Source organism: Pelodiscus sinensis, chromosome 27 (genome assembly GCF_052426305.1).
Source record: "Pelodiscus sinensis isolate ZL-2025 chromosome 27, ASM5242630v1, whole genome shotgun sequence".
Classification (NCBI taxonomy): domain Eukaryota; kingdom Metazoa; phylum Chordata; order Testudines; family Trionychidae; genus Pelodiscus; species Pelodiscus sinensis.
Genome location: NC_143078.1, coordinates 6348852 through 6361423, shown reverse-complemented (window position 1 = coordinate 6361423; position 12572 = coordinate 6348852). Strand labels below are relative to the sequence as shown.

Genomic DNA, 12572 nt, shown 5'->3' with positions numbered 1-12572 from the left:
ATTGACTTCAGCAGAGTTTCCCTTCTACACAGGGTTTTCTGCACCCCCCACCCCTGTTCCAGCATCCCTGCATGTGAGTGAGACCAGAAGCTCCTTTTATTTCATAGTTAATTTCATGACCATTAAGCCTCCACTTTTTGGCTGTCAGAACTAAGACTTTCAGGCTAATGCAGCCATTCCGCAAAAGAATTATCAATGGTTACCGTTAGGCAGCACCTGTTACATTTATAAATATGGTATGGTATGATCATTTCTGTGACAGATTGAAGGAAACAAGCAAGCACTAAAGCATCACATCATTAATTCTACTTTTAATCCCCTCTATGTAAGCACCTAATGGAAGCAGCTTCCATGAGATGACAGAACTAAAATGCTTAGCAAACCCATTAGCTTTCTTGCTTGTTACCTGGGAGTCACTGATGATGTTACTTAATATGTGTGGTCATGAGAAACAAAAAGAAAAAAAAACCCCTGTGGATTAGGGTCATTGCAATGCATTTGTACCTGGAAATAGGCATATTAGAGCAAGACTTCCAAAGCCGGGCCCCTAAAATTAGGTTCCTAAATCCATAGTCAGGCTCCTAAATAGGTGGGCTGATTTTTGAAAATGCTGAGTACCTAGCAGTTCCCACTGATTTCAGTGGAATCACTTCTACTTACACTGGAAGATGGGAAATATGCTTCTATGTCTTTTTCCCAGGAGTAGTGTAAATAGGTGAGAATTCTGGTTATCTGATTTAATGGAACCTTGAGGTCTGATAGCTTCTTCCTCCAACTCCCTCCCCCTACCTGTTTTCCTTAACCTTGTATCAGTGCTGGTTCTCAAGGGTCTTTCCCGGAAGTATTTTGCAAACAATTTCTTAATTGGCATTCAGTATGAGTTTTGCTTGTGCATCACTAAAACTTCAATGAAGGCATATTTATAATAAACATCTTCCATTACCTAATGGATAGGAGAGACACACCCAAACCTTTTCTGGAAAATTGGAGAAACATGAAATAACCTGCAAACCAGAAATATTTAGGAAAATGTTTTCAGGTCTGTATATTGGAGCAAAGCTGCCGTGACATGCAACGGATATGAAATGTAGTTCAATCACAAAGTGTACTAATGCAGCTGATGTGTAACATTTTCAAAAGAAGTGAGGTGAGGTGACTGAAGAGTCTAGCCATCATTTTCAAAAGTGACTTAGGAACCTATGTATCACTGAAGTCAATAGGAGGCTCCTAAATCCTATATAATTTTTTACCTGAAATCTAAAATTAAAACTTAAATGAGCAAAGCCATGCCCAGGGAGAGCTTTCACCTCTGGACCAAGACATATGGAAGTGTTTAGGATAAAACAGAGTTAGGTTAACGTAGAGTGTGGGGGTTGTGATGACTATATTCCCACTAGCACAAAGGACTCTGCGTGCTTGGATCCCTTATACAGAATCCCATTGACATAAATACTTGAGTAGGAGCTATGTTCATTTCTACTATTGAATTTCTGTGAACTAAGGTGTCTTTCTGTTTTCTTGAGTGGGAGTCTGTTTTCCTACTATGCAACAAGGTTGCTTGGTTCTTCGTCCTCCGCTCATTCAGTCACTCATTATGTAGAAACCTGGCCTTTTTCTACAATGACTGTAATTATTTTTGCCGACATAATTGTAACGCTGCTTTTGCCATTTTCACAGTGACGCGGCTGCAGCAGCTTGTTTTGCTTTGCAGCGCTGATGGCACTGAATGATAAACACTTTAGTCACTACGCTAATCGGAGATGACTGTGGAGAGATGATCTCGATAGGTAAGGGGGTAGGTTGCCAGAGCAGGAGGAGTGGTTTCCAGAGGAGGACAGCCGTGCTAGCAAGGTGAATGCCTCATGTATGTCACTGGAAAAGAAAGAAACTCTGGACACATCAAAGAAAATGACACGGAGGAGAATTTGAGACTGACGCAGTGCTAGAAGGGAAATGAAGAATGCACATTTCAGTAATGACACTCTAGTTTTGCGTGTGTATGTGTAGGCAGCTGAGAGCACGGCGCAGGTGGGGGAAGGACCGATCTCAGGTGCCCTATCATGTTCGGCATCTTATTTTAATCTCTATTCTAGGTTTCGATGCTTTGCATAGCTCTGTGAGTTCGCTGCTTTTCAGCAGTCCTGTGGTCCCAGCCGGGACCAAGTAAGTGTCCAAGCAGGTGACACGAATCACCGGGGAAGGAAGCTTCTCCAGCAGCTGTATTGGGAAGGGGGGGAGAGTTACTTCCATCTTCCTCCCCCCATCACACATCTATGCCATTCACTGCCTAGCTACTCAGATCAAACACCGGGTTTGGGAGCTGGCCCCTAGGGATTGTCCAGATAAGGAGAATTTCCAGTGGCATAAGGCCCTTGCTCTGATTGAGTCTGGTTACCAGAGCAAGCCTCGTTGGCATCGATGCAGCACATCTCTATGGGAAGTATTCAAATTTCCCTCGTCTTAGACAAAACAGAACCTTACATTCTCCAACTGTGGTTGATAGTTTATTGCCCTCTAGTGCTATCTAGTGGGATTGGATAAACTTAAAAAACCGAAAAATGGTCTGGTAGCACTTTATAGACAAACAAAACATGTCAACAATATCATGAGCTTTCGTGGGCACAGCCCACTTGTTCAGATGACTGGAGTTTTGAGTTTAGATACCCAGACCCAAAATAAATAGGGGAGAAGGGAGAGGGGGGAAGGGAAAAAATGGAAGGGGGCGGGAAACAAGAAGCAGAGGGTATGTGAATATCAAAGGGAAAACCAAACAGGCAACACTGGTAATCTATAAGCACCTAAAGATTGGATAGTTAAAAGAAGCAGATAAGGATCAAAGGATAGCAAGTAGAGAGGAAGAGTACTAGCACAAGAATCTACACAGAGCTGTTGGCACCTTCATTGTTTGTTTGGTTGATAATGTCCTAGCCATCCATTATCTCAAGGTGTGAGAATTAAATTTTTGTGGGTGAATTGTAATTCCAAGCCTGCTCTGTGTACTTGGCTTGTAGAATTGGTCTGTAACAAGACAGCCACTTGGAGATCTTTTAAAGTGTGACCAGGTAGATGGAAGTGTTTCCCCAACAGGTTTCTGTATGTTCCTTTTATCTATATCTGATTTGTGTTCATTGATTCTTTCCTGTAGGTACTGTCCAGTTTGTCCAATATATAGAGCACTGGGGCATTGTTGGCATATGACGGCATAGATCAAATTACTGGATGTGCAGTTAAATGAGCCTGTGATTTGGTAGCTTATGTTGTTGGCTCCAGTAATGAATTGGCTTGTATAGCTATGTGGGCAGAGTTGGTACCGTGGCTGATTGCAGGGCTGGATTCCTGGATGCTTATGATGTATCTGTGTAGCATGGTTACTGGAAATAATTTGTTTCAGGTTGGGGGGTTCTCTGTAAGCGAGAATAGGCTTTTCCCCCAAGGCCTCTGAGAGTGTGGGATCATTTTCCGAGATCGGTTGCAGATTGTGTTTAATGCATTGGAGGGGTTTGAGTTGTGGACTGTGGGTAATAACAATTCTGTTATTTTCTCTTTTGAGCCCGTCTTCAAGTAGTTCATGTCAAGGGACTTTTTTGGCCCTGTCAATCTGTTTTTTTCACTTCTCCAGGTGGGTATTTCAGTTTTAGGAATGCTCTATAAAGATCCTGTAGGTGTTTGTCTCTGTCTATGGGATTGGAGTAAATCTGGTTGTATTTTAGGGCTTGGCTGTATACAATAGATTGAGAAATGTGTCTGGGATGGAAGCTGGAGGCATGAAGGTAAGTGTAGCAGTCAGTGGGTTTCCAGGATAGGGTGGTGGAAATGCATCCATTATTTAATTGTACTGTAGTGTCCAGGAAGTGGATTTCCCATGTGGATTGGTCCAGGCTGAGGTTGATGGTGGGGTGGAAGTTGTTGAAATCTTTGTGAAATTCTTCAAGGAATGCCAAAAAAACCTGAAAAAATTGCTCATGAAGCTCCCTGATGGAGCTCAGGAACAAATTTACACTAACGCACCCCTAATCAGGAGCTTTCTATCTGTGACCCAAAATACACACACCTGGAAATCCCGGACAACCCATCATATCAAGCATTGGCACACTTACTACAGGATTATCTGGCTATATCAACTCCCTCCTCAGACCCTATGCTACCAGCACTCCTATCTACCTCTGCGACACCACTGACTTCCTGAGGAAACTTCAAAACATCAGTAATCTACCTGAAAATACCATCCTGGCCACTATGGACATAGAAGCCTTTACACCAACATTCCACATGAAGACAGATTATAGGCCATCAGGAACACCATACCCAACGACAGCACTGCACACTGGTTACAGAGCTCTGCGACTTTGTCCTAGAATCATAGAGCTGGAAGAGACCTCAGGAGGTCATCAAGTCCAGCCCCCTGCCCAAGGCAGGACCAATGCCAACTAAATCAACTCAGCCAGGACTTTGTCAAGCCGAGACTTAAAAACCTCTAGGGATGGAGATTCTACCACCTCCCTAGATAACCCATTCCAGTGCTTCACCACACTCTAGTGAAATAGTTTTTCCTCATATCCAATCTAGATCTCTCCCACTGCAACTTGAGACCATTGCTCCTTGTTCTGCATCCGTCACTACTGTGAACAACCTCGCTCTATCGTCTTTGGAACCTCCTTTCAGGAAGTTGAAGGCTGCTATCAAATCCCCCCTCACTCTTCTTTTCTGCAGACTAAACAAGCCCAAATTCCTCAGCCTCTCCTCATAGGTCATGTGCTCCAGCCCCCTAATCATTTCCGTTGCCCTCTGCTGGATCCTCTCCAATGTGTCCACATCCTTCCTGTAATGGGGTCTGTCGGGAATAATTCCGGACACACTGGGTGAAGGTGAAAACAAGTTGAGGATTTATGGGTTCACACAGCTGGTGGCGGGCCAAACTTAACCGAAACATACATTAGATTATATAGGCAGCAGATGGATGGAGGGGAAGTGATTTGATAGGTCTAGCAGTGGAAATTAGATGAGCACATAAGCCAATGAACTACGAAGGTTACACAGTATCTCCGCCCATTGCCAATTAAACATGTTATCACTAATACAGGTAGTTATTCCTAACAAGCTAAATGAGCCAACATAAACAAAATGGACATGTTCATGTTAACTTTTGTTTTGCTGAAATTATGATATGTCTACTGCGAGATGAATACTTCCTTGCATTGGCAGAGTCCTTGGAAGGACTGCCAAACTGATTAATCTGAAATTACAAGCGACAGTGAGAAAACCGCACAGCCTGGCTGGTACCAGCCAGGCCTTATCAGAGTGAGGCCCCGTTGGAATGTAGATGCCAGGGGAACCAGGCTCACGGTAACAGCCTGTCTGTGTGCTTCCTAGGCCTGGCCTACTGATTTCGGATTTGAGTACTCAGTTCTCAGCAAGATACCATGGACTGCCTCGGTTTACCCCTACAGGGTCCCAGCACTTAACACAATACTCCAGTTGTGGCCTCACTGATGCTGAATAAAAGGAAATAATCACCTCTCTAGATCTGCTACCTCTCCACAGTGTTGGCTCTTTACATCCGCTTTACCCTGGTGTAAATAGCAACACAATATGCAGGGTAATGGACCCCCAAAATTGACACCATCTGATATCTCTTAGGTCACCTATTTGTGAAATGAGTTTTGATGGTGCTCAGTCCAGTTCCTTCTGCGCTTAAAGAAACTAACCCCAACCACCCATCATAGGCAAGAGCAAGTTTGCTGGGCAGGCTAAGCAAAGAAGCCAGGACTGAACAAGCTTTGGAGGGTCAAATGTTCCTTCCTCCACGTCAGAGAGGAGACGTGTCATTGGGGCAGGTGAGGGGGAGAGTGGGCGGGGATGCCTGTGTTACTGCTAAGCACGATGAACCTGTTCTTCAGGCAGAAGATCTTGCTTTCCAATGATCATCTATTTGGGAGCTTTCACCAACATGGAATTCATCTTCCGTTTTCAGTTCATATTTGATCTGTGTTTATTACAGGGGCTGCTGGCTGGCATTTAGAAATAAAGCATTATGCCTAAAATTTTTCAGCTGAATCTTGATGATACAACTCACAGATAGAAGGTGGCTGGATAGGGTCTGTGTAGGCCTCCTCCCTTGACCACCACCCTTATCTGCTTCTTGAGTCACAGTACTGATGGACTTGTGGATCCTTCTCTCACTGTGGGCCTGGTCTGCAGCCCTCCAGGCAGCAAAGTCCTTTTAAGAAGTTCTCCATCAAGAAACTGCAGAGGTTTCACGTTGCAGCTTTGCCTGGGATACGTGTATTGACTCCAGCTCTCTGGGATCTTGGCAAGGAACTGCGAAAGGAGGCGCCGATACTCACAAAACGCTTCAGTGTCTTCCTGAAGTCCAGCAGCATGTTGCCAATAGTGCCCACGTTCCGCTTGATGTCTTTGCTGCTGTTGATTGCTTTTGGTAAGACTTCCTCCAGGTAAAACCGGATCATGTCTGACACAGATTGGCAGCCCAAATAGCCCTTGCGGAAGAGGAGAGTAATGCATGAATGACACGCCACCATAAGTGGAGGATTCAGCATAAACATCTGTCAGAATCTGTCATTCTGTTGTCATTGCTGACCAGAGGTTTGGTTCTATGGGTTATACAATGTAGGTAAAAGTTCTTTCTTAGTGCTTTCCATAGTGCTGTGCTGCCATCATGTGAGACTGGTAAGGAAGAATTATTGTGTCTGCTTTACAGATGGAGAAATTGAGCTGTAGGGAGGTGAAGCTATTTGTCGGAGCCCATAGATAGCATCAGCACCCTGGAAATCCAGCGTTCCTGGCTCCCAGTTCTGTGCTCTGACCAGTAGCCCAAACCAAGCATGAAACCAGAAGCAGAGCAAGCTCACAGGGAGTGACTAGGATAGAAACCAGACAGGCAAAGATATAATGAAACTGGGCATTGTATTTTTATCATATTACTGTAGCAGTTTTAACACACCCTAAGCTTTGTATAAGGCTTCAAGCTGCCTCTCTTAGAATGGAATATTAACTTAGAATTTGATTCACCATACACAGAAAAGTTCCACCTTACCTTGAAATCTTCCAGTAAATTGTCCTTTAGCAACAAGATGTCAAGTTCATCATCTTTGGCTTGCTGTAAAAGTAGGCAACAGAAATTTCAGTTTTACAAAGGCAGGCAGCCTTTAAAACCTACATTTCTACCATGTGAAAGTATTTCTGTTAATCAAACTCACTTTTTCCAGTATATGTGTGTGTTGTCATTTTAAGGTAAACATTAGAAATAAAAGCCTCTGATACAAAGTCCCATATTTGGCTTTGATAATCCTATGAACTTAGCTTTAAGTCAAAAGATAGGAACAAATCAAATCACACGTGTGGGTGGACAACCTACATTTCATACCCCACTTACTTTCTCTTGATTTCTCATAGCGTGCACGTAAGAGTGCCCAAAATTATGGTGATAGATAGTAACAGGTCTATTTGAGGGTCTGTTACCAGCACATTACTCAGAGACTGGTAGGAAAATTTGATTTAAAGTCTTAAATCCTATCCACCTACCATGTGTCATGTTAATTTGACTGATAATACAAACCTGATGACATTATTTGGTGATCTAACCTAGGGGGAAGACAGATCCATTTTTTATATAACTAGGAAATAATGCCTTTTGATTTTTATATTGCAGTTTAGAGGCATTCAAGGCAATATTATTTCTAATACAATTACAAATGTTACGTATGACTGCTTTGCTCAGCTGTCAGCAAGACCCATTCAATACATACATCTCCCACCACAAAGGTGTAATTCTTCCTTGCAACCTATCCACAGACAGTATTCCCAGGCAGGAGGAGAGGGAAATGGGCATGAAATTCTCTAGACAAAAAATAATTTCGTTCTTGCTCTGGTTGTGTTAAAGAACAAATATTAAGCTACAACTTGAAAGCTATAGTGAAATATTTCCATCTCATTCATCATTAACTTCACCCACTTACATATGAGTTGAATTTATCTCTGTCAGCAAAGGAAACAATTTAAATGCAATATTGAAAAAATTAAAATGCACTACAATTCACTGTGAAAGCTGCTGAGTTTTCCGCAGCTGCATCTGGGTAAAAGAAATGATTTTCTCTCCCCTTAGCAAGATATGAAACTAAACTACTTATTTCACTCCCAGCACCGAACCCAAAACAGAGTGTGCTTGCAGCTGAGCCTTTTCTGAGCGAAGGAACCTGCCTCCTCCGTGGGGATATGCCAAATCACTGAATACACACAAGCAGTAGACAGAAGGTGGTAGTTTTGACAGGTGTCATACTCACAAAATAATCCTTAATTTCAGCAAATGCAATCCTCAGGGCTTTGAGCTGCCGGAGCAGCTGATTGGAGAGGTTCGTGCAGCTTTCTTCAGAGAGCTGGCAGCTGGCATGTTGGATGCTGGCAATTAGAGCTTGGAAAAAGACTGCTGTGAGTAGCTTCATTTCTGAGATGAGTTTCTTTCTTGTGGTCCAGCTATTAGTTCAATTTCACAAGTGGCAAAAAAAGACTGATCTGAATGCCTTCACCTTGATGGAGCTCCTGATTTTATACACTCCAAATATGCATTCAATTTCCTTTCCCATTTCCTGGGGACTAATATTGGGGTTTTAAGACATTCAAAGGTCACATGAGTTTCCCGGCAAGAGTTTTCCCGTGCTCTGCACTTCCCATTTTCCACACCCCATCAAATTGTTTGTTAGACACTGCTTTTTTTTTTTTTTTTTTTAAACATACCTTGCTTCTTGTAAATTTGAATGTGGATATAGATGAAATATGAACAGAAGCAGGTGCGGTATGGAGAACACTTCTGCATCATGGGTATCTTCAATTTTTACATAGAAGGCCCGTGGGGGAGGGCGAATGTTTCCATTTTTAAATCTCTGTAATGCACTTACCTAATTTAGACTTTTGTCCAGTCCATGACCAAGCAAATGTCATTTTAAAGACACTTGAGCCTTTTGAACAGGTAAGTAATTCACTACTACTCGCCAAAAGTATGAATTCCCCCTTTTCCTGTCCTTTCTATGATAAATAACCCTTTTTATATAAAAACATAAGATTGGCCATACTAGGTCAGGACAAAGGACCATCTAGCCCACTACGCAGTCTTCCTACACTTGGCAATGTCAGGTGCCCCAGAGGGAATGAACAGAATACATAATCATCAAGTGATGCGCCCTCTGGGTATGTCTACACTACAAAGTTAATTCGAAATAACAGCCGTTATTTTGAATTAACTTTAATAGCGTCTACACAGCCAGCAGACCATGCACCTGGCACAGCATAAGCCAGCAACCCGCTGCCACCCAGCCCTCCACCGCTCCCCAGGAAAAAGGTGGCGGTTCCCAGGAGTCTGCCAGGGGCCATAAAAGGCGGGCACCTGCCTGGTCTAGTGCAGAGATCGTGGACCTCATTGAGGTTTGGGGGGAAACCTTCAATGCCCACGATCTCGGCACTAGGCGCAGGAATGCGGCCGTCTACAGCCGCATGGCTGCCAGCCTGGCCACCTGAGGCCACATGTGCAGCCAGGAGCAGGGGCGGAGCAAAAGTAAAGAACTGTGACAGGCCTATGCCAGGGCCTCCCAACCAGGGGCTGACCTGGAGGCCTGCCTGCAGTATGAGGCCCTGGACCGCATCCTGGGGGTCAGATAGTCCGTGCCCCCCTCGTCGTCATTGACCCCAGGGCAGAGGGCCCTGCCCCTGACACATGGGAAAAGGATGAAGAAGAGGAGGATGGCAGCCAGGAGCCTGCAGGGAGTGTGCCCTGCGCCCAGGACCCCCAAGCTGAACCAGAGAGCCTGTCAGCAGCCTCATCCAAGGCCGGGGAGGCCTCCACATGTGAGTGACATCACGGTCCCCTTATGCAGGGCGGCGGGAGGAGGGGAGCCCAGGGACCGTGCGCGTGGGCCTTGCTGACCATGGAGCATGTGGCAACCTGTGCATCTGCCGTGCCAGACGGGACATGTGGCCCCAGCTGGGTGCCATGCAGGGGCTCTGGCCTATTCCCCACACGCGTCTACGTGTGCAGGCACATGACAGGTTCCTGACCCCGGGGAGAGACACTGCACACTGCCCTCCCTCCAGACGCCCCCTCTACGCAGAGGCAGGGCACATCTCTTCTCCACCCCCCCCCCCCACACACACACTCCACACTATAGGCAGCACAGGGGCTGGGGTGCAGTCCTGGGCCAGCTCACACTCCAGGGGACGGCAGGACGTGAGGGTGCGGAGACCTGCCATCCTCGCCCTGCAGAGGGGGGCTGGGTTTCACCCACTGTGTCCCCAGGGAGAACTGACCACTTCTCTTGTTTCACCACAGCCACAGCACCTGCGAGTGCAGGGCGCATCACCCCACCTGGAACATCCACCTGCACCCGGGCCAGCAGGCGCACCCGCAACCAGGAGGAGTACCAGAGGCAGCAGCTGCGGTTACAGACACGGCAGGTCCACAGCCAGGAGCAGTGGGTGCAAGAGGACCTGCAGCTGCAGTGGGAGAGCTTCTGGGAGCTGAGGGAGCAGGGCCATGTGCTCCGCGAGCACCTGCAGCCCCTGGCGGACCAATTGCTGCCTTCTGCTGCTCCAGCCCCTGCGGTCGCCCCAGCTATCGCTCCTTCTCCCACTCCTGCTCCCCCTCCCACTTCTTCCTCTCCCCCCCGTCCCTCCTGCCCCACCCTCCATACCCACTCGCTAAAAAAAGCAGCAGAAGAAATGCATCCCTGGACGCGGAAGAGTTTTGTAGTCTAGCCGTATCCTCATTGGGTTGAGACACGAGGTGTGGGCTCTGGGGTGGGAATGAGGGATTTGGGTGTGGGAAGGGGTGAGAGGTGCAAGCTCTGTGAAGAAATTTGGATGCAGGAGAATGTAGAGAAGGGGCTGCTGGCTCGGGGAGTGGGCTCCAGGCTGGGGAGTGTTGGGGTCAGGTGGAGGGTTGGGGTGCTGGGGTATGAAGGTGCAGGAGCTTGGGTTTGAGTGTGTGAGGGGCTAGGGCAGGAAGGTTGAGAGTATGATGGGCTCAGGACACAGAGATTTCTGGTGTGTGGATGGTGCAGGAGTGTTCTGGCAGAAGACTCAGGATGTGGAAGTGCAGAAGTTTGGGGATGTGAGAGGCTCAGGACAGGGAGTTCCAGTGTATGATAGGCTCAGATTTGGGGTAGAGGGGGGTTCAGGAATGTTATGATGCTGTGGCCAGATGGGGGCTTGTTGGCCAGGCTTCATTTTTAAATAAAATATTATGTCAAATACAAAAAGTTTCAGCATTGTCTTTATTTATGAGAGGGGCAGGGAACTTGTTTTGGGTCACAGGTCACTTGCTCCAACTGACTTTTCTGTGGGTCACACAAGGGAGATGCAAAGAAAACCAACCCCTCCAAAAAAACCCAAGATTCACTAATGTGGCCTCAACTGTGCTGGTGGGGACAGGGGTCAGGAAGCTGATGTGTGCTGGGACAGGGGACAGGGTGCTGGGGAAGGGGACAGGTTGCTGGTGGGAGCTGAGGCAGAGTGCTGGTGGGGGTAGGAGATGGTGCCAGTGGGTGCTGGGGCAGAGGACAGGGAATCCCCTGTGTGCGTGCACTCCTCCTCCTGGGACTCCTCTCCTCCGTGTGCAGGAAGGCAGCAGGGGAAGGAAGTCCTCGGCGCATACCTTCTCCCGGGGCTCCTATCCTTCTCCCCACCCCCACAGGGGAAGGAAGTCCCCGGCATGCGTCTCCTCCTGGGACTCTACCCCTCCCCCATACAGGGAAAGGAAGTCCCTAGCATGCATCTCCTCCCAGGACTTCTACCCCCTTTCCCCTCCCTATAGGGGAAGGAAGTCCCCTGCATGCGCATCCTCCCAGGACACCTATCCCTTCCCGCCTTCAGGGGAAGGAATTCCTAAGTGCACCAAAGATCCGGCTTCAGGAAATGTGCTGGCTGTCTGGGGGAGGGGGAGCAGCCCACACACTTCCTGAGACCCCGGAAGTGGCGCTCAGCGGCAGGACTGCCCCCCCCAGCATGCAGAAAGCCAGCACTACCTCCATTGTCACTGGAGGTAGTGTCAGTGGGGCTTCTTGGGGGTGGGGAAAAAAGAGGGGCCCCCGAATGCCTCGTGATCGACTGGTTGAGCCCTCCTTAGTCTCCTCTTTTACAAGCTGAAAAGTCCCAGTCTTTTTAATCTCTCTTCAGATGGCAGCTGTTCCAAACCCCTAATTATTTTTGTTTCCCTTTTCTGAACTATTTCAAATGCCAAGATATCTCTTTTGAGATAAGGTGACCACATCAGCATGCAGCATTCAGTATGTGGGTGTTCCATGGATTTATAGTCAATGAGATATTCTCGGTCTTATTCTTTATCCCTTTTTAATGATTCTCAACTTTCGATTTTTATCAATAAACAAATGTTCTTATGGGGAAATAAATGTCACCTAGGGTTTATGGAAATCAGTACAGAGCAATTAAAAAAATCCTTAGGGACTTTTTCTGTAGGAAAAACTATGTGAGCATGCATTGTCTGGCTAAATGCCAACTTTTGTAGTAATTTTGCAACCTGCGGAAGCTCCCTCTTCATCTTTCAAATA

The 12572-nt window shown here is 46.6% G+C and overlaps 1 protein-coding gene across 1 annotated transcript; it reads right to left on the bottom strand.

Annotated features, from left to right (window-relative positions):
• Nucleotides 1-6254: 6254 nt before the first annotated feature.
• LOC149521395 (interleukin-10-like) lies at nt 6255-8459 on the bottom strand. Its single transcript, XM_089773564.1, has 3 exons — nt 8301-8459; nt 7055-7117; nt 6255-6497 (listed from the first exon to the last, which is right to left on the bottom strand). The coding sequence occupies exons 1-3, from the start codon at nt 8457-8459 to the stop codon at nt 6255-6257; spliced, it is 465 nt and encodes a 154-aa protein (XP_089629690.1).
• Nucleotides 8460-12572: the final 4113 nt, after the last annotated feature.